The sequence below is a fragment of the Pochonia chlamydosporia genome (assembly GCF_001653235.2).
Source record: "Pochonia chlamydosporia 170 chromosome Unknown PCv3seq00020, whole genome shotgun sequence".
NCBI lineage: Eukaryota > Fungi > Ascomycota > Sordariomycetes > Hypocreales > Clavicipitaceae > Pochonia > Pochonia chlamydosporia.
Genome location: NW_019154055.1, coordinates 6,860 through 30,317, shown reverse-complemented (window position 1 = coordinate 30,317; position 23,458 = coordinate 6,860). Strand labels below are relative to the sequence as shown.

At 48.3% G+C, this 23,458-nt stretch overlaps 7 protein-coding genes across 7 annotated transcripts; 4 read left to right on the top strand and 3 right to left on the bottom strand.

The window, feature by feature from the left end:
- Positions 1-1,903: 1,903 nt before the first annotated feature.
- On the bottom strand, positions 1,904-2,698 carry VFPPC_18479 (amidohydrolase; the record flags this gene model as incomplete). Its single annotated transcript, XM_022430081.1, has 1 exon — positions 1,904-2,698. The coding sequence occupies one exon, from the start codon at positions 2,696-2,698 to the stop codon at positions 1,904-1,906; it is 795 nt and encodes a 264-aa protein (XP_022284898.1).
- A 1,391-nt stretch (positions 2,699-4,089) lies between these two features.
- Positions 4,090-4,366, top strand: VFPPC_17157 (hypothetical protein; the record flags this gene model as incomplete). Its single annotated transcript, XM_018294905.1, has 2 exons — positions 4,090-4,257; positions 4,319-4,366. 2 exons carry the CDS (start codon positions 4,090-4,092, stop codon positions 4,364-4,366), a joined length of 216 nt encoding a protein of 71 aa, XP_018135820.1.
- Positions 4,367-4,982: 616 nt separating this feature from the next.
- VFPPC_12571 (hypothetical protein) lies at positions 4,983-5,920 on the top strand (the record flags this gene model as incomplete). The annotated part of the gene is made up of 2 exons (XM_018290394.1): positions 4,983-5,274; positions 5,319-5,920. The coding sequence occupies 2 exons, from the start codon at positions 4,983-4,985 to the stop codon at positions 5,918-5,920; spliced, it is 894 nt and encodes a 297-aa protein (XP_018135821.1).
- An 832-nt stretch (positions 5,921-6,752) lies between these two features.
- Positions 6,753-8,942, bottom strand: VFPPC_12570 (transposase-like protein; the record flags this gene model as incomplete). The annotated part of the gene is made up of 3 exons (XM_018290393.1): positions 6,753-6,791; positions 7,245-7,382; positions 7,443-8,942. 3 exons carry the CDS (start codon positions 8,940-8,942, stop codon positions 6,753-6,755), a joined length of 1,677 nt encoding a protein of 558 aa, XP_018135822.1.
- Positions 8,943-13,087: 4,145 nt separating this feature from the next.
- VFPPC_18478 (BED zinc finger domain-containing protein) lies at positions 13,088-15,266 on the top strand (the record flags this gene model as incomplete). Its single annotated transcript, XM_022430080.1, has 3 exons — positions 13,088-14,051; positions 14,115-14,306; positions 14,377-15,266. 3 exons carry the CDS (start codon positions 13,088-13,090, stop codon positions 15,264-15,266), a joined length of 2,046 nt encoding a protein of 681 aa, XP_022284897.1.
- Positions 15,267-15,785: 519 nt separating this feature from the next.
- Positions 15,786-17,233, bottom strand: VFPPC_12530 (TPR domain-containing protein; the record flags this gene model as incomplete). Its single annotated transcript, XM_022428836.1, has 2 exons — positions 15,786-15,950; positions 15,998-17,233. 2 exons carry the CDS (start codon positions 17,231-17,233, stop codon positions 15,786-15,788), a joined length of 1,401 nt encoding a protein of 466 aa, XP_022283883.1.
- Positions 17,234-20,911: 3,678 nt separating this feature from the next.
- Positions 20,912-21,268, top strand: VFPPC_12528 (hypothetical protein; the record flags this gene model as incomplete). Its single annotated transcript, XM_022428835.1, has 2 exons — positions 20,912-21,175; positions 21,260-21,268. 2 exons carry the CDS (start codon positions 20,912-20,914, stop codon positions 21,266-21,268), a joined length of 273 nt encoding a protein of 90 aa, XP_022283884.1.
- Between the last annotated feature and the right edge of the window lie 2,190 nt (positions 21,269-23,458).

Here is a 23,458-nt window from a genome sequence, read left to right as displayed (position 1 = left end):
CATACCTTTGCAACTGACGCAACGAGACGAGGTTTGCGGCGAAATGTTCGCAAAACGCTACATCCCGCAATCTAAACAAGGTTTTCCCTTTCGGGCCTTGAACCTCTATATCTATGTTACCATATCCTTGAATCGGTACGTCGTGGTTTCCGGCTGTAACGCAGTCTCCTGGTAGTGCCGTGCGGAAGTTGTTAAAACGGCTTATCTGGTTGAATATATGAATTGTCGATCCAGAGTCCAGGATCGCCGAGTTCTTTAGTGGGTATTGGGTGATGGCGAACACTGTATGTGGGGCATGGCCAGTGAAGAATGTGGCCGCACATTTGCCAACACCCCGTACGAGTCAAAGTTGTTTCTCTTTGTCCTCTTCCTTAGGCTTGGTGTGCCTTCTGACTTCCTCTGCAAAGGCTGTATCTTTGAGCAGTCGGGCTTCAATGCCTAAGCGTATAGTTGGATTTCCCTTAAAACTTCGTGGTGCAATACTCTGGTTTATGTAGTAACACTTCGAAAGGTTGTGGAACTTGCTCCCACAGGCTTGGCAGGTAGCATCGTCAGCTAGGGTTCTGCTTCGCTTGCGCCGGTCCGTTTTTTGTTCCTTCTCGTGTATTGTCTTTGATTTGCCTTTCTGGCCATCTACCTGGTCGGCAGACTCATCTGGACATTGATCCAGATCGGTCCCAAACGTTGGTCCAAAAGCTCCTTTGGATATACGGCCGGTGGTTTTCTTTAAAATTCGTAGATCTCGAGCTTCTTCACGCAGCGAAGCCGCTACCTCATGGTAGCTCAGATCATTTTCATCTAGCTCGTGTCGGTGGTCACCCCGAAAGGTTGAACCCCAATTTGGCATTATCTTTCTGACAGCCTGAACTAAATCGTCCAGCCATTCATCTGCATGTTGTACATCAGAGACATCTTTACTTCTGGCGTACGCAAAGGCTTCTTTCCACTGGTTGATCCACGTCTCAAAATCTGATGGTGGCGCCGCCAGTGGCTTCAGGACAGCCCTGTACCTCTCACGGGCATCCGACCTCAATCGCTTTGCATCAACGTTGGCATCCTCTTTCAGGTTACGGAGCCATGCTCGGATCGATGACTCGCCTTTGCAGCAGGTGGTGTAGTAATGATCTGTAATTGTGTCCATTACCCAGGTACGCAATTTAGACAGTGCTGCCTGCTGGTCTTTGAAAGCTTGGTATCTTCGATCGTAGTCCTTTCCGGCTCGATCGTATATGTCTCGGTCTCTAGCCACAAGTTCATGGTAGCCTCGGGCGCGTAGCGTGTTGTGTGCCCACTCCGTGTCACTATCCGGTTCGGGTGCCACTTCTATCTCATCATCTAGCGTCTCTGAGCCCCGTAACTGGGAACTTCTCCGTTGTCTAGCTGATGATCTAAGTCCTGATGGAGTAGATCCAGCTGTCGCAGACGGGACAACTCTTCGTGGATAGTCTGAAAACTCCGCTGGTCGTGGCTGGGCAATCGGTTCGTCATCTGAATCCGGGCCTACAAGTGACCATACGTTTAAGTCTATAGCTTTCATCATGAATTTGTCGCTCCAGACCTCCCAGTCTTTGCTGGACCTGAGACGCGTCGTTCCTTTCGCGTTTTCCGTGGACGCCATTGTCATCACCGTAATTCATCTGTTCGCGCGATTGCTCTTGCTAGCAAATGAGACCCTTAATTGTCAGAATCACGGTGTGGATACTTTCACAAAGGCGTCACTGTAAAATTGAATGGGTGTGTAGGCATTCGCCCAGTGTATTCATTGTTGTTCGTTCTGTGCCATTCTGCTTGATCTTCCATTCTCCTTTTTATGCGCGTAAGCGTGTCGCAAGCGACACACCCCCATTATGCACTTAACCGGTATGGAGCAGGATTATGCACGACTTTAGTGCAACAGTTCTTACTAAGGTACACGTACAGCCCGGGGTCCGACAAGGCACCAGAAACGCGCTTGTCCTAAAACAGCCAAGCCGGAGTACTGGGATGTCAGAACGTGTTTCGGTTCGGAAGTTAGCCGGGATTTACGCAGGGATGTCTTGACCAAGCCCCCTCGCCTGAATAGCTCTCGTATACCTTTACCCGAGTAGCCTCCCCGCATTGCGACGTCTGACCGCCTGAACATCCACGTCAAATGCGAAATTCCCGCTGCGGCGGCCACCAAAGGCGTAAACGGAATATCGGATCCCCACATGATATGTGTATAGTCAACCCATCGCAGCAATGATGGAATAGCTGAGTCGACTGGCCAGGGTCCGGCAAGGTCGAAGTAGAAGCTTTTCGCGAGTGTCGCTATCATGGATGATCGCGTCAAGTTGAGGTGGGGATATAGAGTACTGTACCCAACTATCCGATCTAAAGTGGGGATGAGGCCGCCGCCAGCATGTGGGATGATCCATTTGAGGCGTGAGAATCGGGTTGGTATTTCGGAGTAGAATAGGTCTGCGAAAGTGCGAGCTGTATCGAAAGGGAAGTCGAGCGTTGGGGCCGCAAATTGTCTGGTTGCCACCGGTCTATTGAGGGACTGCCATTCCTTCTGCGTGATTGTTGGAGCTTCCGCGGTGATGTCATATTTCAAATGGTTGTACTCAGTGCATGGCGTCGTGGGATGCTCAAAGATTGTCACGTTGAGCTTGTTGAGCGCCTCGTAGATTGGGAATAGGTCTGGGTCGCCAAAGTACATGCCGTAGAAATTGGACATCCACACGACGCCATCCGGCTCCGGGTCCAGCTTGTTGAAGCAGTAATTGACTTCTTTCAAAGACGCCTGGATGTCCGGGAGGGGTAGAGACGCGAAGAAACCGAATTTGCCAGGGTATTGAGCCTTTACTTGGGAACCAAAATCGTTGTGTCACGTTATGAGACTCATTGTTAACTAAGCTCTTTTTCAAAATTGTTATTCTTGTTGTTCGAGCTGCAGACAGAGTCTGCAGCTCTCCTTTTAATATCAGAACACTTCCTTTCGTCCGAAGCAAATAATTGCTTTTTCCGGCTATTCTCAGTTCTCATAGCCGACGTCATGACAACCAGCATTTACACCAAGTTTGCTTGTTCTGTCAACAGAGGCAGTTTTATCCGACACGTTGACCTGACGGGCCAATTTTATGGCGTTTTTTGTTGCTGCTTGGGAAGGAACGGTGAGATATACTCCAGGGCTTGAAATTGACAGGTAGGATTTGACTATATTGTGATCCTTCATAAACTGCAAGTGAGTTTCGGGTTCCCAGATCTAGCTAGAGGCGTCAGACATCACCAAGTCGTTGCATTCGGTGAGAGGGAGACAAACCGGTATCGCTGGCATGCCGTCAGGGCCTGGTGTATGCCCGGCATCTCTCAGCGCCTCGGCATAAAAGTCAGGAACATAATGGGCATGTACGTCTATTTTGCATGTTGAACAAGTGGCTGACACGCCGGCGAAGGCTGATGCCGTCAAGTAGCAGCTGGTGAGAACGGAAGTCTTCATGGCTGCCGGAGTGTATCTTCGTGGGGAAGGGCACGGCGATGTCCAAGCTGGTCATGGTAGGCAGGCGGGGTTTTTGAGTTTGTGTGACCGCCAGGGATATTAACCGGATAATTGGATCTCCACCACTTTTGGTTACCATATCGCCGAGAGCCAGGATGACAAGTAAGCGTACGCGCTCTGCAATTTCGAGGCAGATGTGTCGAAAGCTCCGTGATTCGGTGTACTGGCAAGAGGAATTAAGGACCTTCATATAACTACCACATGATAATGTGTACAAGCAAGACTCGAATATCCAACTTGATATGTAGCGACTGGGTTCCGGACCGGATAAGGCATAGGACGTCCTAGGTGGTGGATCTCGGCTCACTAGTGACGGTTGGCTAGTCAAAGGCCACGGGAAATCCAGAGTAGGTAGCAGCCATTCCACTGGTTTTGAATTGAGTGTCCTAGTGGTTTGAGCCAGGTTAACCACAAGCTCCTGAAACCTTAGTAGGAAACCCTTAGCAGAAAGGAGTAACGCCCTGACTGTACTAAAGCCTTCACAGGCTTCGGCAATTCATTTCTCGTACCTACCACACTGATTTCCAACCTCACAACTCCGACTGAAGTCCGCCAAGTTGACGTCTCAAATGGAGATGTATGTCGCGGATATCCTCGTTTCCGAGAACAACTACTCCTTAGTAGGAGTAGGGTTCACCTTTACCGTCTTGGCTATTGTTGTCGTGGTCCTGAGAATTTTTACTCGGCTATGGGTTGTCAAGGGATTTGGCGTTGATGGCGGCTTCATTGTACTCTCCGCGGTATGACCAACTCCATCCCCCCTATTCATTACATCCCTAACGGCTGATATCCTGCAAGCTGGCGACATTGGGCTTCTTGATCGCAGTCATCCAACGTAAGCAATAGCATTCAACAATCCAGAACTTCAGTCTGATAGCATCCAGAGGTTCGCTTTGGTCTGGGGTTTCCGCCCAATCCTGAACTCCTCTCCCCGTTCATCCAAGCGACAACTGCAAGCATCATCTCCTACACAATCTGTCATCTTGCCGTAAAACTATCTATTTCGATCCAGTGCTTGCGTATTTTTGATATACCGGTTGCTAGGCGCCTCTTTATCAGCATCATCGCTTTCCTCTGCGTCTACGCAGTGAATTCAAACGCCCCGCCGTTGCCTGAGCCTGCCCCTGCCAGCCTCTGCCTAGCCGTGACTCGACAGCCAATTCCAGGTGTCAAGCCTGCCCCGACAGCTAATTCTTGGTGTTGGCCTGCCTCTGCCTCGTTGGGGGGGAGGACACTCGCCTGCCTGGGCAAAGGGGGTGGCTTGGCTGGGCTGGGCTTGGATAAAATTAGGGTGGCTCAAAAAACATCGAAATTAAAGATGGTTAAGACGGAAAGAGACATGCTTTACCACCTACTTCCGAGAGCAATTTAAGTACCTTATTCATCGTGCCTGCTAATATGATTACGGAATTGAGGTGATTATCCCCATCGTCAACATATCAATTCCATCAACACCACTAATATGGCTTCTGTCACCGGACCAGATAGCGACAACGGCTCCGAATTAACGACTCCCGTTTCTGGTGATACGCCAACTCTCCCTGGCCAGGAACAACCTTCAATTCGGGCTCTTTTTGAAGCCCATGACGACGCGGCCTACGACCTAGCGGTGGCCCAGATACCACGGGACCACCGAGTACAAGTCAAAGGGATATGGTACGTGCGGTATGAACCGTATCGTAATAGACGGCCCCGCCGTTCAGCCTGGTATTGGGCTAAAGAGCAGGCCGAGGAGTTGATCCGGACATCTAAAGGTAAATATCTCCTTATTCATATGGATAAATACTTATATTTGCAGGCTTGGATGATAGTGGAAGAGAGTTACGAAACCGCAAGATCTGGAAGTGTAAGCACTGTAATGAAGTTCAGTTTGCAGATGCAAACTCCCAAAATAAACCGACCCACCTCCTTGTTCATGGGATCTCCAAACACGGCCGGAAAACCCCTCGTGAATGGGTCCAAAGGGCCACCTTAGCCCCTTCGAACAGCGACAGCGGGGACGATGATGAAGATACCACGCCAATACGCCAGTCAGGGTCATATGTCCAGCTGGCTACAACTGTCAAGAGAGCCCCTTTTGAGGAAGCTTTAATTGCATTTTTTGTAGTCTGCCAGATAGCGCTTAGACTCGTCGCAGACGAGCTATTCGTAGGCTTTCTTCGAATAGTATACCCATCGATCGACAAGTTGTTGCCGGGCTGTGGGAATACATTACGAGCCCTAGTTTTGGAGGCGTTCAACAAGCGGAAGGAACACCTGAAGGGGGTCCTGGCCCGGTCAGTCAGCAAGATTCACTTCTCCTTTGACCTCTGGACGTCTCCAAATCATTTGGCTCTCCTCGGAGTAGTTGCTCATTTTATTGATGAATTTGGTCAGAACCAGTCGGTATGTTTCCTTTAAGTCAAGAGTATAACTAGTGGGCAGTGACTTGACGGACTTTCATTTTAGATTCTGATTGCGATACGCCAGTTGCATGGCTCCCACTCAGGTGAGAACCAAGCAGAGGTCATAAAAGAGGTTATTCAGGAATACAATCTCCAGAATCGAATTGGTTATTTTGTTACAGACAACGCTTCTAATAACAATACTGCTATCGACGCGCTCGTCGCTTGCTTCCTCCCCCACCTGACACCAAAGCAACGCCTCGGTCGACGTCTACGGTGCCCAGTGATCGGAATGGTCTGGCCTGACTTGGTCTTGGTCTGGTCTAGACCGCCAAGCCTTGGTTTGGTCTGACGATTTCTCGAGACCATGGTCTAACCGGTCTTAAGGTATGGTCTTAATGGTCTGCTATAAATAGGTCCGGCTAAAATGCGGGTGGCTGAGTTTTCAACTAATACGGTTAGAGCAGCTGTATCGAGCCAGACACCCATCTGCCTCAGCACCCGCCCGGCCCTGTTAGGGACGCTTCACGGCTCACCTTTCGTAGCTCCTTTCATTCGCTTTTTACCTTAAAGTAACTCGTAGTTGTACAGTAGGTAATGCCAAAATTGTAATACATTAATGAATAGTACAAAAATAGCCTTTCCTTTTGTCGCACTGAACGTGCTCAAAAAATGAGAAATTGTTGCGTTGTTTAACTTTTTCTAAGTTGTTCTAGGGTGGCGGCCTGCCCCCATCCCACAACAGATTTAACGTACGCAGCTGGATTACCAACAGTTATTTCATGTGGCTCAACAAAGATCATCCATGCAGTATTTGCGACAATATCTCTTCTTGCACTACTTCAACCTCATTCTTCGTGGGATTCTAACATGCCTAGAGGGATTTCCTAAACGGGTTAGCCTTATTGGTCTTCTTGGTCTAACCGGTCTGACGGATTCGTAGACCAAAGTGGCTTGGTCTGGTCTGGTCTGGGGGTCAGACCAGACCAGACCAGACCATTCCGATCACTGGCACACTGAGTATGTCAAGTGCCATTTGGTGTAACCGTGGATACTCCATCCTCTGCTCTTCTCGGCACCACCATTCAAGCGGCGTTTTTGTCATCATATGTCTGGGTGGAGAATTGATAAATTTCTCGAATTCATCCTCGTCGCCAGGTTCCTCTAAGACACTCATTGATTGCTTGATACGCTCGTATGGTGTTACTTCTCGTCGTTCGTTACCCAAGCGAGCAGCAGACTCCGACGAGAGCGGCCGATCCTTGTATTTCGCCCAATGACGCCTTGCACCATCAATGGCGGTCTTTCGCCATTCCTCAGCCCAGTGGCGGTCAATGTACCTCCTGCGCTTTTCTGGATGGAGCAATAATGCCGTGGCATATATGGGGGTTTTTGTCACTCTCCTCATAATACTTTGAGAGCACCCACCAGCCCATATGCACAGAATTAACCATGTCTGCATTGTTCACGTATTTGACCTGTTTTTAATACTTAACACAAATTCTAGAAGTCGATTGCACAGCTTTTTCATGACTTACCTTGGCATTTTCAAACTGCATAAAGAGAATATCCATATTCTCTAGGACCTGGTCTATTGATGCCCACTCCATTTGCTGCTCCAAGGTCGCCTGGTAAAACGGCTGCAAGAACTCATGGGTCATTTTGAGCACTTGCCAGTCATCGTGTGTGAGGATGTCGTCTTCCAACTCATTGTGGTATTGGTTGAGGAATATTGATAATTGACCCTCCTGGCTTATAGCCGCGTCAAGTAATTTAAACCATGAGTTCCATCGTGTGATATTGTCAATCCCTAGTGCTTTTCCTGCAATGTCATCCCATGCGTCGTTACGCACAGTGGAATTACGGATGAACACAGCAATGTTGTGCAGTTTACCCAGAGGGCCGATGCTCCTCCAGCCGGCGTTATCATTGCGTTTCTTGCGTTTGCCGTGGGTGGTTTGGCGGGTATTCAAGTGCATCTGGTCATGCAACGCGTCCACAACTGTTAAGTCACTCGCTTCATCTTGCGCCTGTTCAATAGCGGCCTGTAGGGCATCTTCGCTAGTTGCGAAGAGAAAAGCTTGCAGGGACAGGTTAATGATGTGGCCGGCACACCGTGTTCGAGCCGACACTGGGTCAAATGTAAGGCCGTATTCCTGTGACAACTCAACCGCAAGCTGGCGGAGACAAGTGTCGTTCTTTGCGTCATTGTCCCCGGTAAAGTAGCCGATTCGGTGCGCTAAATTGTATTTTCGGATAGTCCTCATCAAGTGCGGCGTCATAGCCGCGCCGGCGTGGGAACGTCGGAGGTTCGGCAGCCCCAACAATGCTTTGCGAGGTCGGTAGTCCTCATCGACCCATTGCGCGTGGATAGCGATATACGCCTTGCGCTGCGGAGAAGACCATACATCTATGGCTATGTTCATGAGGCTCCGGGCATGTTCCAGGCATTTTCTCACAGATCCTTGATGAGCATTGTAAGGCCTGTTCAAGTCCGCTGCAACAGTGTTACCAGAATCAACGAGGAACTCTTCAATTGCAGAATTTACCGCCGTTAGAAGTGCCTGATATTCCGGCCAGGTTGCAAAGTTTAGCGGAAGATGCTTATGTGCGGCTAGGAGCATCTGTGCCTCGCGAAAGGCATCTACATTTATTACACTTCGCAGAGTGTTTGTCTCCATCGCCTTTGCTTGCTTTAGCTGCTTAACAGCTGTTCTTGCAAAGGCATTCTCGATGGCTATTTGACGGTTGTTTTGAGATCTTGGCCCCTCTCGTACTAGTATGTGATGAGTGTTCTCGAGGTGATAGCGAGCGTTGCCAGATATGTGGGTTGACCAAGGGGGATTACAACAACGTCTGCAGTAGCGTATCTGACCGCCTTTTGTGCGCAGCTCATCTCCTTGAGCTTCTCGAAAGTGGTCCCATGTTGATACGGCTCTCAATTTCCTTCTCTTTACCATAGGTTGAGATGAAGCCGACTCAGGGTCCGACAGTGTGCTGGCAGCTTGTGATATGCTGTCAGCTGCATACCTGGGCATTTGAGTTAACTCATGAGTTTCAGCCTTCATAACTCACTCATGTGAGTTACGGTCCGGTTGTAACTCACTCATGAGTTTAACTCAGACTCATGATGTCGGATAAGGCTGCCTCTGTTGATTGAACAAGCAGACTTGGAGTAATTGCTGGATGTCATAAAATCATGGATATCAGAAGGTGAAGAGGCTGGCCAGCCACTTGGAAATAATTAGAAGGCTGGAAATAATGCTTCTTTGCTAAGATAAATGACGTGAATCCCTCTGGCAAGAGGAGGACAACAAGTTCAGATACACAAGCAATTGACAGGCTATTAAATCAAGAACTGCATCTTCAGCGTAGTAAAAATTGAATTGGAACCGCGTAACGCGACAATACCGCCGTAGATATCATTCCGGACAAAGTATATCCGGGGCACCGGGTATCAGCCGACATTATACTTCATTTCGGGCCACCAGCGGGCATCCTGCTATCAGGCATTACGACCAAGAGCTTCCACTTTGTCGGCATGCCACCGGGGACGATTCTTTTAACGCCGGTGAGCATTAGCATACGGGCCCAAAGGAGTCGGCCGTGGCAAGTGACCGACGTGAGCAGAAAGGGACTGCCCTGCACGGCGGCATTCGCATGTACAGACTACAAGGTACAAGGGAGGACCTTGGACCAAGTGGCACTAGAACTGCGCGGGACTAGAACAACAATTGTTGATGGAAAGAGCGTTCCGAGCCAGTGTGACCCGTACAGCTTGTACGTTCAGCTGTCTCGTTGCCCATCACTGGACGGCATAATGCTCCTGTCGAAAGTCCGGTATAGGGACTTCGTAGGCAATAAAGTGCCTGAGAACATGGCCGGGGCGGAGGCAAGACTTGAATCACTAAGCAACAAAGTCATCGATCAGGCGTCAGGCTGGTTAGATCAACCGTGTGAGGAATAGGTAGGAAGGCGGCAAGAATGGAAGATAACCTTAGTGGGAAGGCAAGCCTTCTGAGCAATCAAATTGCAAGCACCCGAGTGGACTTGAATACAGACGCGAATTCAGTACTGATCGAGAGTGCAAGTTTGACACACAATAGCAACTTAAATGGCCTGGCACTTCCATTTTGGTATTGTATAGTCTTATAGTTTTGACAAACACCAGTTTTCTTTTACTCGTAAGACGTACTCTGTTCGTCTGGTGACAATGCCCGCCACCAAAAGAAGCGTTTTCGGAAGAATGGTCGGGGCGGCGGACCTATCAGAAACCGATCAAGATGAAGGGCCGGACCGGCTGGAGCATAAAACCTCTCGGAACTTCGTTCCTCAAGGCATCACCAGGGAATGGGAGTGAGCACCTGCGGTGCTCACCTAGAATTAAGCGATCACTACGAGTATATAGGCGCCCAAATTTTCTCTCTTCTAGATAGTTACTAGTCCTTAGCTTTCAATCACGATCATTAGCATAATTGTCGCATATCAGGCCTACCCTGAATCGCGGCTCATGGAAACTGAGCGTTAATATCAGTAACAACAGCTGCCTGGCAGGCAGCTGCTACTGCCTAAACTGGCAAAAGGTTTCTTTTGTGTATAAAGAGCTGCACGGTTCCGCTCTTAATGGAGTTCTTGCTCCTCAGATACTTCTCACTCAATACAACTGCCACTTTCGGCGCCGTCATACTCGATCTCATGTGACCTCAACTTTGTCTGACAATAATCCTAAGTTCACACTTCGAGTGACTGCATGATCACTGGTTACGGTCTACGACCTATCACCAAAGTAACACCCAACTGCTCAGATTGACTGCCCTAACGCCTCTGCCAACATAAACCCTGCCTGGTTTATCCCTTGGGAACCCCAGTCGTTACAAGCATAGCGAGCCGGCCACCCTAACCTAGTTACATGCAAAGATTATACAAAACCACAACCACAACATAGGAAATCAATTAATCTTCACTGCTCTCCTCTTCATTTGATATTTCTACATCAATCTGACAAGTTCGCGCGTTATGACCGGACTTGCCGCACACACCGCATCGCCGACCCTTCGTCTCATCCCGAGGCTTACGACCTCTGGTTTGGCGATCTTCTTGTTTTACCTGCTCTTCTACATCATTCTGGTCTTGAAGAGCCTGTCCCTCGGCAATAGTCATACTACCGCCTTGACGTAAACGCGTTTTTCTGGCCCTACGCCGCTTGCTTAGTATTGCATTTGCCTCTTGAAGTTGCTTAACTTCAGCCTTTAAGAGGGCCATCTTATGCATAAGTCCGTACGTCCCCTTTGCAAATTGATCCATGGCGGATAAAATTGATGTTGGCGAGCTTCCCTGGTGGCGGCTTATTCGCCTTTTAATATAATCAGTTTGTGAAGCTGCCTCGGTTGGGTTGTTTGGGGTCTTTGGAACCCACAGATTTGGTAGCTCAAGTGCAGCTTTAACCGGCGATGGAGTTTGTAGCTTTACATCCAGCCGTGTTAACACACTTTGCGGATCAAACGGAACAAGCCCTACGCCTCTAAATGCTCCTTGGATATTTTTTTCCGTTATTGCAGCTTTAAATGCGGCGTAAAACGCGGGTAGGAAGTCTGACTTTGTGATGTGTGTAATCTTCGCTCTTATTAACCCTTCAATTTCTCTGCCATATGCCTTCTTTAGTGGCCCAAAGCACCCAACATCTAATGGTTGGAGAATATGTGATGAATGAGCCGGCATACAGAGCGTGATAATCTTATGGTCCTTGCAGAATACCTCGAATTCCGTTGAATGGTGGCTTTCATGCCCATCCACGATTAGAAGACGGTATGCACCTTGGGTTTGCGGTTTAGTATGCTTTTCAAAGTGTTGAATCCATTCTATAGCCTTCTCATTTGTAGTCCAGCCATTAGGAGTTGTGGAGATAACCCAATCCTTTGGTAGGGTACTATCTTCATACCAGTTCGCAAGGTGATACTGCCCCGCAACAATGATAAATGGTGGGATAGCCTGGCCGCGAGAATTAATAGACTGGATCACTGAAACCCATTCTCTATTACCTGGCTGGGCTAAAGTTGGCTTGCCATGTCTATCTGAGCTTGTAACAACCATAGTGGTTGAGATTATGCCCATCATGAAGCCAGCCTCATTAAAGTTGTGGAAATCCTCGTCGAGGATGCCGTATTTCGCGACTGTGTTGCGTACAAGCTCAAACCAAGGCTCAATTATCTTTGGATCTTCGCATAAGGCTCTCTGATAGTCATATCTACGCGTAAAACGCGTAGTAAGCTCTTGGTGGCGCTTGACAAAGGTTGAAGCCCATCGTGGTCCGACGGGAGGCGCGTCGCGATCGGCGAGAAGACGATTCGCCATATCTCGCACACCACAAAGCCTGGGAGGGAAAGATCGGGCATCTAGGTCGAGAACATATTGAATAATTGTTGACTCCTCTAGATCTGTGAGTTTTCGAGAATTAGGCATTATATCACGTCGTGCAGTGACTCCGTTTAGGCGATCGCCAAGTAGGCTACGGCTAACCCCGTAGGCTTTTGCAGTGGCTCGAATGCTTAATTCTGAATCTCTCTGTATAGCCTCAACAGCTAAGATCATTTGGCTCTCTTTATTTAAGGATTCCACAATTTTTGGTGGAGAAATCTGAAGTTGAAGGAGGATAGTTACATTTCTGTAGTGGGGTGGCCGGCTCGCTATGCTGGCCGGTTCGCTATGCACCCACGTTATATCGCAATACATACCATATAATATGCATTTTCTGATATCGTGGCAATACAATATGCGGTTTCCCATATTGTGACAATATGATATCAGTCGGCTCATATTGGCAATATATTGTTTATATTGGTTGGTAAGTATGGTTTGCGTAAAACGCACTTATCTTCCGACAGTCATGTCAACGAACATATGTAATAGTGTGTATTTACCATCTTGTGGCCATAGATAAAACATAATAGACAATTAAAAACTATGCCGGGTAGGACGCCTGATCCGTGCCTGCCAGCTACGAATCTGCGATGTTAATTACGCCACCAAATGAAAGGCGCCGCCACAAACCCCTGAGTGTTACCTTAACTATGTGCCCAACCAACTGGCTCTTTGAGGACTTTGAGCTCTTCATTTCTCTAATGCGATCAATTTGCTGTTCTCATGCACGATTCTGGCGAAAATATGCCTGGTGCATCCTGCGACAATGCCTCAACAGCGCCTGCATTTTGTTCAAACACCGCAACGGAAACGTTCAACACCATCCGATGACCTTTTGGCGCGTTCCAGCCAACAACCATTGGACACAGACGAGAGCTACGCTTCTCAATGCCAGCCTTCGCCACCTCGCACGGGCTCTGTAGCCTCTTGCGCCAAGCCAAGAACATCATGGATCTTCTCTCACATGCCAGACGAGGATATCGAAACGAGATATTACAATCAACGGACCGGGAAAGAAGAATGGCGCTGCAAGTATTGTGAGAAGACATATTCTTGTTCCGGTGGAACTGCGGCTCCGACTAAGCACCTAACGGATCCTCCTCCGGACGGTCATGGCCTCCCAAAGGGCGCCCCACGATCGGCCAAAGTAAGAACTATACGAACCATTCTCGAACAAGCTCGTCTTACGGCCGAGGAAAATGTCCGAAAACGCCGTCGACTCAACAATCATTACGGAGACTCGGTCGACCCGGACCGGCTTGAAGTGTTGTACGTACGGTTTATTGCCGCCTGTTCTCTTCCATTTCGGCTTGTGGAATGCGCAGAATTCCGTGCACTACTATGCTACGTTAATGCCGATATTGATACTTGGCTTCCAGACACACACCAAACTATCAAGAAATGGATTATGCGCCAGTATGAAGATCAGAAGGAGAAGGTCAAGCAGCGCATTCAGTCGGCAAAGTCGAGGATTCATATCAGCTGCGATCTCTGGACCTCTCCCAACTCCCTGGCAATCTTGGGCGTAGTTGCTCACTATGTAACGGAAGACGGCAAGCTGGAACACCATACTTTGGCCCTAAAGGACATCGACGGTGAGCATGATGGTTCTCATCTCGCTGCGGCAATTATGGAAGTGGTTGAAGATTGGGGCTTTGCTTCTAAGTTGGGCTATTTCGTCATGGATAATGCAACCAATAACGACACAATGATGAAGTCGCTTTCTCTTGGTCGGTACACTCACAATTCACAATTTCTTTCGAACGCCGCTAACATGTATACTTGATGTATAGCCCTTCTACGTCAATTTGACATACAGTATGATCCCAAATCTCACCGACTCCGCTGCCAAGGTCATATTATCAACCTAGCCGCCAAATCCTTCCTCTTCGTTACCGGTAACGAGACGCTCGAACACGAAGATTCCGGTCTGCACAATGTGACACTGAAACAGATTGAGGCGTGGCGGCGGAAAGGCCCACTTGGTAAGCTTCACAACTTTGCCGTTTACATTCAGCGAAGTGTTCAGCGCAGCCAGAAGTTTATGGCTATTAGCCATAACCGCAGGGCTTGCGCGAGACAACGACACAAGATGGAATTCGTGGTATACCATGCTGCGAGCGGCCTTGAATCTTAGAGAAGCAATTGATGGCTATTTCAACAAATGGGTAGAAGCAGATTGCGCTGGAGACAGGCTTTCTGCAGAGGACTGGACCATCCTCGAGAAGATCGAATCTTTTTTAGAGAAGCTCAAAATGACGACCAAGGCTCTGGAGTCATCGTTTGCAACTCTCGACCATGTTCTGCTGGCTATGGACTTTGTGTTGGCACAATTCGAAGCAGGAAAAGAGGCATATACTGACGATCCGATCATGGCACCAATGTATAACTCGGGCTGGGCGAAATTGGATAAGTACTATCGCCTTACTGACGAATCGCCTGCCTATGTCGCAGCTATAGTTCTTCATCCCTCGCATAAATGGCATTATATACACGAGAACTGGAAGAGGGAATGGATTGAGTCATCGGAGAAGTTGATTGAGGCGCTGTGGGGTGAATACAAACCCGTGGAATCACTTCCTCTCGCCGAGGCACCATCCACGACTACGAACGAGTTCTTGAAATGGCGAAACAAGCATCTACAACCGGCACCTATCAGGGACGAGTATGAGCATTATTGTAGGTCTGAGCGGGTGTATGGGTTTACCAGTGCCCTTACATGGTGGGTAGAGGAGACGCAGCAAAAGACCTACCCTAACTTGAGCAAAATGGCCGTGGACATACTGTCAATTCCTGCAATGGCTGCCGAGCCTGAAAGGCTCTTCTCTGGGGCAAAGATAACCATTACAGATCGTCGAAATCGCATGGGGAGTGATGTAGTTGAAGCATTAGAGTGTTTGAAGTCATGGTTTGGGATATCAGAGTTTCAAAGCACTATGTTGTAGTTAGTTACGACAGTTGAATTATATCCTTAATGGTCACGTGCAATATACGGGATATACTGTCATATTGCCAATATGTTGGATTCTTGGCAATACAATACAATATGGACCAATGGCATATTGCGTAATACAATATGCGCCGCTTGACAATACAATAATATTGCGAGGGGGTCCATATTGCCAATATACGTATTGTTTATATTATTTACCACACTGATGCCCAGCACATCGAGAGCGGCCGGCCACCCATACTAGCTTATCGGAAGGCACCAACCGGAGGGGTTGCTGAATATGTAAGCGACTATGTTTGTATATGCATTGAAACTATCTAATTGCGTTTAGCAAGCGTTGCTCGATTGAGCAACCTAAGCCCAGCAAGATGATTTTGAGGACGGTGAGCCGACAGAGGAGCCTCTGGTCGAGCTTGGTTTTGAAGACGAAGAAGGGAATGACATCGAAGGAACAAGTGATGATGGCTGGGATGCGGTCGATGACGACATATATGATGGAGCGTTGGAGTAGTTAATCCTTCTGTTTTCTATGTTGAGACGCAAATGTCGCCGGGGTTTTGGTGCCTCTGAAGCGCGTAGAGTGAGCATGCTGAAGTTCTTTAACTGGCATGCTGCCGGTTGAGTCTACTTGAGCTCCACCAGCGGACTCATGGATGCCAGCTGACGATAAGCCCACCTAATGAGGTTAGTCTTTAATTTTGCCGAGTTGGCTTGGCTTCTTACAAACTCCATGGCATTTTTGGTCTCGTCTTTATTTTCGCCCTCCTGCCCTGCCTCTTGCTCTGTGTCATTTTTGTCTCTGATTCCGTTATCGATACTGTTCGACACCAAATTGGAGAGCGAATGTTCCATCTCACCTAGTTCTTCCATATCTAACTTATTGCACGTTAATCCTGGCGAAGAGGTATTAGTATCTGGATCGTATTGCTCAGTCTTAACATGAATCTCTTGTTTAATTTCCTCTCTTTTGGTCTTGTTCCCCCTTTCGATGTCCTTCTCCTGCTTGATCCGCTTCTTGTGGACAAGGGACGGAGTCTTGTCCTCCTCTTTGATCCTCCGTTTCCTGTTCTCCTTGGGGGGAGTCGAGTATTTATCTGGCCTCAGCGGCGTGATTGGCTCCTGCCTGTTAATCACCTGTGTGGATGTCAAGACAACGAGAACCTTTAACTGCCCAGCTTGATTGCTTGAAAAATGCCCCGAAGAAAGCATACTGGAAGGTGTAATGTACTTGTCGGTGTTAGAAACGGTGACGATCTTCTTGCCGGAGAAGGCTGATGCGAAAGAAAGATTCCAAAGTCTTTTGTTGGAGGCATTAATACTACTTGGAAGTGGACGTAGGTGCTCGAACAGCGTCTTGGTAAACGATGGCCAGGTAAGTAAATCTACCGAGTTGAACTTGATCACGGTGTCTTTTAGAGGCAATACCGTCTTGGGAACCTCGACCACGAGGCCATTAAAGTACCTGGCCTCTAAACTCACAAGCAGAAGACTGATGTGTACCCACTGATAGCCTGTGCGCTGCCTCGTAGGCTTTCTGGTGCTGGCTTTGGAGTTCTGTATGGCTTGGCTGGCCGCTGATGCGACTGCTCCGAACGGTGGTTGCCTTGGGGCATGTAATCGGGCTTGTGTATCGGCTCCGTTGAGGACCGACACAGTGTTCGGAAGTAGTTGGGCGTGCCCAACATTGGCAGATGACGACGACTTTGTCCTGTCGCGCAGAAGCTGACTTGCAGGACTGACTGGCCGTGGCGGGGAGTCTTCGAGCTTAACCACCTCATTATGGGGACTAGGACGTGCAGGAGTTCTAGATCTGGCTTGACTCTGAGAGGAAAAGGGGTTCGCTAATCCGCATTGTCCGCAATAATTCTCGCCAGAATATATGGTGGTGAAGAGGTCATGGTGTTTCTTGCCCGCTTGTACACAGTAGATGTGCTCAGCCGGAAGACTATGAGAAGTCATTACAGTCGAAGAATTTTGGAAATGCAGAGAAGATGACGAGAGGAGGAAGTATTAATGGCGACAAGATTTTAATTTTTGCAGGCCATAGCAATACTCCTTGTGCTTCGCCTGATTCGCCAAGCGCTTATTGAGCCGGAGTACCATGCGCTAGTCCGCTGCTGGCCCGACGCGGGACCACTGCGAAACCTCACCCTAGCCCCTTAAATGTTGCTCGTTTAGAATTCTGACATAGGCAGGATGTTGCTGTCGTCCAATAACGAGCACATGAACACATCAGTGAATGACTACACACAATTTCCAATAGATCCGAACAACTTCTTAAGGATTTTGACCTATGACCGGGAATTAATTGGTGGTGCGAGATTCTGTGTCCATGTTATCACCCATGATACCAAGTCTTGTGCAACGGATACTCCAGTAGTACTTTGAGATCGCTTTACCAAATTCATAAGTCATCCGATAGACTCACTAAAACAATGGCAGAGCCCGAGTTCCTCTAGCTCTCTAAAGATGTTTGGAATTTGTCTATTGGGTAATAGCAGCTGTCTACCGAGCTGCTGTGATGCAAAAGCTGAGTCTTGTCTACCATCCCGGGTAGGTCTTGTAGACAAACTTGTGATCTGGCCATAAAAAAAGTACCGCGCGGACCCGCTGCTAGTTCGCGGTGACTTCTTTCTCACAGATGCGATGTACTCATTGTGGGGAGATGTGGAGCGCTGGCCTCTTGGTACCCCTGCAACAAACCTGACATGGGGCTTTTGCAACAGTGCACTCTATCGGCCTCCGTACCAGCGGCGATTCCGAAGAGCGCACCAGTTATGAGAGCCACGGTGCATTTCCCACCGCAACGTCACCAATCCAAGCCCGGTACGGACTACACCCGACGCCAGTCGCATGATTCAAGCGGCTGCATCAGGAGACGCCAGCCCCTTCGCGACGGCCACAAGTGTTACCAAGCTATCGACAGCTCATGATACTGCAATAAAAAGAGGCAGGCAAAGGAAGTGTAAGACCCCAAGATGCTCGAGGGGCAAGGCAGCCCAGTGAACGCCTCTGTGGTAAGGCTGGCCTGGCTTGACTCACGGGCTTGACTCACGGTACACCCTCGCCCCAGACCGCTCTTGCGAGTGACAGGGCCCGAGTAGCGGTGGCGTTAGGACTTAGAACTTAGAAGCGGGGCATTGCGTTGACAGATCTGCCGTTAAGGAGGGCTGACAGCTCCCAACACAGGCCTGAGGCTTGTTATATATATTATTTACATGGCGGCAGTGGGATTGTGTACATAAAACGCCTCACATAGTGGAGACAGTGCGTGGTGGTCACTCGTATACCCATTAAATCTACTACCAAGAAGATATATATCTTTATATGAATCGTCTGCCTGGCAAGTTGGCAACGGTGCAAGATGAAGCCCGCTTTCAGACCAAATCATCTTTGAGTATTGCTCGTGCTTCTTCGTGGAGTCTAATCCGGGGATATTATATCGGCCAGTCAGATAGTTACAATTCGGATAAGTTTCTATCAGGAAGGTATAAAAGAGTTAACAACACCCGCTCCTATAGCCGTTCGATAAACTCCGCATCTCTTCTATCGAATCCGATTACTATTCGGAACCTGTTTGTTTAAATACCATGGCACCAAGTACGACTACTGATACACTGTCCTACTTCGAGGCAAGCCTTGGAATTCATACTACTATTGGGCTCTTTAACGTTCTTGTCGGCCTTATGGTTGCTGGCATTACGGGCGGGTTTACGGCTCTCCTCCTAGTGCCTATTATCGCCTCCGCTGCGTTTGCCCCAGCCCAGGGTTTAAATTATATTATTAAGTATACCGACTACCCGGTTGTCAATAAGGCAGTCGCTGACGTGTTCGCCAATCTCGGGTGGACAGTAAGTGCGATCGCTTCTATTCCTATCTCTCCCGCTCTACCTCTGTCTCTATCCTAATTCTAGTTAGCTTACTTTAATAGATTCACGAAGCTGGACTAGCTTTTTATGGCTACCTAGTTCTAGCCCCTATTCTATATGGTGGCAAGCGTACAATCTTTTTAACGCTTTTCTGGACGCTCATGCTCGTTACTATAGCTATCCGCATTGTGGTTAATATAGTTGAGCCGCTCTTTATCCTTGGCCATATCGCCCCGGCCCTATATAACATCGTTATCGCCTGTGACGCTAGGATCTCCTTTACGGCTATTGCATTAGCTGAATGCGTGACCTCTATATTCTTACTTAAGACGTTCCGCTCGACCTACGAATCTTTACTTTCCGCGCTAAGGAGCGGCAAACTATACCACTACCTTATGTGTAGTACACAGATCCGCCTCACTATGCTCGCACTTATTAGCATCTGTCGCGCTATAACCGCCTCGCTTCCCGGAAAGTGGTCTACATATAATTGGGGGGTGGCTCAGCAGCTTGATAAAATGGTATATGCGTTATCAGTTCTATTTCCGATAGTTATGTTGTAAGTTTGTCCTCCCCTTTTTAAATTTACTAGATCTTCATAATAACCAGAGAATACTAATATGGAGATATCACTAAATAGCATCGATATCCTTTCCTCGCGACTTATATCCGCCGAGGAGTGTAGCACGAGAAGTGTTAGCCTCGGGCGTCCCGACTTTGCATCATTCCCCTAGACCTAGACGACTATAACAAGTATCCAAAGATGAAGAAGAGAAGGAACTCCTTCGCTGCTGAGCTTGACGCGGCTAATCTAGCTTAGTCATGGTCCCGGCCTGCCCAGCCGGACGGAGGCGAGAGCGCAAGCCGAGCCACCATCGGGCTCGGCCCATTACACATGGCGCGTTCTGGGAAGGTATACCATTGCGGGGAACTGATCTAGTTAGCGCTTCGTGGCGCGGTGAACTTTGGATGGGGACTTTCGTCGTCGCCGCTCCTTGCTTGGGAGAAGCAAAGCCGGGAGTCATCCTGCCTTGGCGGATGAGAAGGGTGTCGATCGCGCATGCAGCATCGCCTCTACGGAAGTGTAACAGTCCTGGCCGAGTATATTGACAACTGGCTAGGCGACTACTACGAGTATCTAAAAGGTAAAGAAGAAAGAGAAAACAGAACAAGAAAAGGAAAGGTCGATGTAAGGGGCATGGGGCTTATTCCTCTCGCGCAACTGTGGCGATTTTGGCATGAGGAAATTCGTTACCATATCGCAGGGCTTCCTGATATGCTAATAGACCGTAAGATCAAAAGGTGGCCGAAAAAAGCACGTAATTTCCATTGAGGTTGCAAAAAGTGGTTATTTGGGTGTGGTTATATATGGGTGTCCAGCACCGAGCTCGCAAGTTCCAAATAAAGTGGGGCGTGGCACGGGTAGCGCGCCGCCACGACGGTGGAACGCCACAATTTGCAGCTGCTCCCGTGTCGGAAACGATGTGGAGACGGGTAGAGTTTCGGCAGTTCCGGGCCGTCCTGGGCCATGATGCTGGAACAGCAAAAATTGGCTTGGGCACCCTCCTTGAACATGGTACACGCCACAGTTTGTCACGGCTTGGTCCGTGCCTACAATAATTTCGGTCAGTTTCAGTATACAGGTTAATCAGATAGTTGTACGGATAAGCTATATCAGCTAGGTATAAAGGAGTGGCATCCGCTGCTATAGCTGTACGATGAATTTCACGTCTCTTCTATCGAAACCCATTCTGTCTTTTTACATACTATGGCACCAGGTACGACTACTCATACACTGGCCTTCATCCAATTAAACGTTGGAGTCCTTAGCATTATTGGGCTCTGTAACGTTCTTGTCGGCCTTATGGTTGCTGGCATTTCGGGCGGGTTTACGGCTCTCCTCCTAGTGCCTATTATCGCCTCCGCTGCGTGTGCTCTAGCCCAGGGTTTAGATTATATTAAGTATACCGACTACCCGGTTGTCAATAAGGCAGTCGCTAACGTGTTCGCCAATCTCGGGTGGACAGTAAGTGCGATCGCTTCTATTCCTATCTCTCCCGCTCTACCTCTGTCTCTATCCTAATTCTAGTTAGCTTACTTTAATAGATTCACGAAGCTGGACTAGCTTTTTATGGCTACCTAGTTCTAGCCCCTATTCTATATGGTGGCAAGCGTACAATCTTTTTAACGCTTTTCTGGACGCTCATGCTCGTTACTATAGCTATCCGCATCGTGGTTAATATAGTTGAGCCGCTCTTTATCCTTGGCCATATCGCCCCGGCCCTATATAACATCGTTATCGCCTGTGACGCTAGGATCTCCTTTACGGCTATTGCATTAGCTGAATGCGTGACCTCTATATTCTTACTTAAGACGTTCCGCTCGACCTACGAATCTTTACTTTCCGCGCTAAGGAGCGGCAAACTATACCACTACCTTATGTGTAGTACACAGATCCGCCTCACTATGCTCGCACTTATTAGCATCTGTCGCGCTATAACCGCCTCGCTTCCCGGAAAGTGGTCTACATATAATTGGGGGGTGGCTCAGCAGCTTGATAAAATGGTATATGCGTTATCAGTTCTATTTCCGATAGTTATGTTGTAAGTTTGTCCTCCCCTTTTTAAATTTACTAGATCTTCATAATAACCAGAGAATACTAATATGGAGATATCACTAAATAGCGTCGATATCCTTTCCTCGCGACTTATATCCGCCGAGGAGAGTAACACGACAAGTAATAGTAACGCGACAACCACGGTGCCGACATAGGACCGCCACTCTGATGGCGCAAACCCGGATTCGTGGTTGATGTTGAGGTACGTGATCATTTAGTTGTCGATGTCGGCCTGTTTTGCGGGCTGAGTGCCAACACGGTGAAAGACTAGCGGAATCTCGATGAGTCTTGGGGACGGAGGCCATGTAATTAAAGAAGACGGGATGATCTGCCTGGATGGTTGTCGCAGACCAAGGCGCAAATCTGATTCTCTCAACATCGCACCGGACAATGACGGCTTGAATGGATCCTGTTGTACTGCTTGTGGCTGGCGCTGCTGTAGCTGCTGCACTTGATTCTGAGGCTGCGGGAGTGGGAGCTTGGGGCGTTGGGACTGATGGAGGTGAAATGTCTAGTTCTAATGTTTCCCAGGTGTGGTCTTCATTGCGTGGTGTCTCGCTTGGGGAAATCAGCATGTTAGCAAACACCCGTCGCGGCCCGCTATCCACCGCACTTAGAAAGGCGATACCAACCCGCGTGATACCAAGCTCACCCAGGTGACAGAAGCCTGGTACCAAGGAACGACTAAGACTAGGAGATTTATTATTCGGCATATCTTCCGGCCCTTCGTGCTCTCCATCGAGAAATGCGAGGGCGGCAACATGCTCCGTGCTTAGGCGCAGATCTAGCCCACTGTGTAGTCTATTAACAAATACGTTGGTTAACATATATTAATATATGGACTTTATAGTGAGGCGCAAAACTGCTCTTGAAGGCACAATCGAGGTTCTTCCCGAAGACATGCTCAACCCTATTTATCACACCATCCTCCCCTCAAATAGGGCATTTTCGGAAAGAAATTTCCACCGATTCTACTTCCGAATGCCAGCTTGAGACTTATCTCAAAAGATAATGCTACCTCTAAGTCTATTCCTGGGTGCTTGCCCAATCCACAGAATATCTCTTGGAATTAGTATGTTTCTTGGTGGCCGATCTGCACGCCATCCAGGTTGTCCTATGGAATGGATTGTCCGGATTAAGCTGTTAAATCGAGATCAAATACTACAGGGTTAAACAACGGTGTTAGTGCTCTTGTATTACTGGAAACTCCGGCAGTGGGGAGTAAAGCAAAGCCCACACGAAGCTGTTATAACTCTACAGTACACTTGTAGGTTTTGCAGGGATACATTAAGAGGAAATATAGCCAAGGCGCAGGATCATTCGGCGAAATCGACGATTCATGCCAGGTGTGCCCATACCTGGGCATATGGTTAAATATGGTTATTTGAGGTGTCGTAACCATAACCATAAATAACCATGAGCCGGAAACTATAACTTGTTATAACCATATAACCATATTATAACCATGATCTCCATCATCGCAAGACATCTTTAAATCCATTGTACTTCATTTACGATCTCGTTATCAAGCTCTTCATCTTTATCCATCGCGGTTGCCTCCATAGGGAGGCCCATGCCGTTGAGATTGGAAAGCCGGATATGGCCCTCTCGTATCCAGCTACCAATGCATTTAATTCTCTGAATATTAAGACAAGATAAACTCAGCCTATCCCATGAGCAAGTTCTTCTAGATCCAGA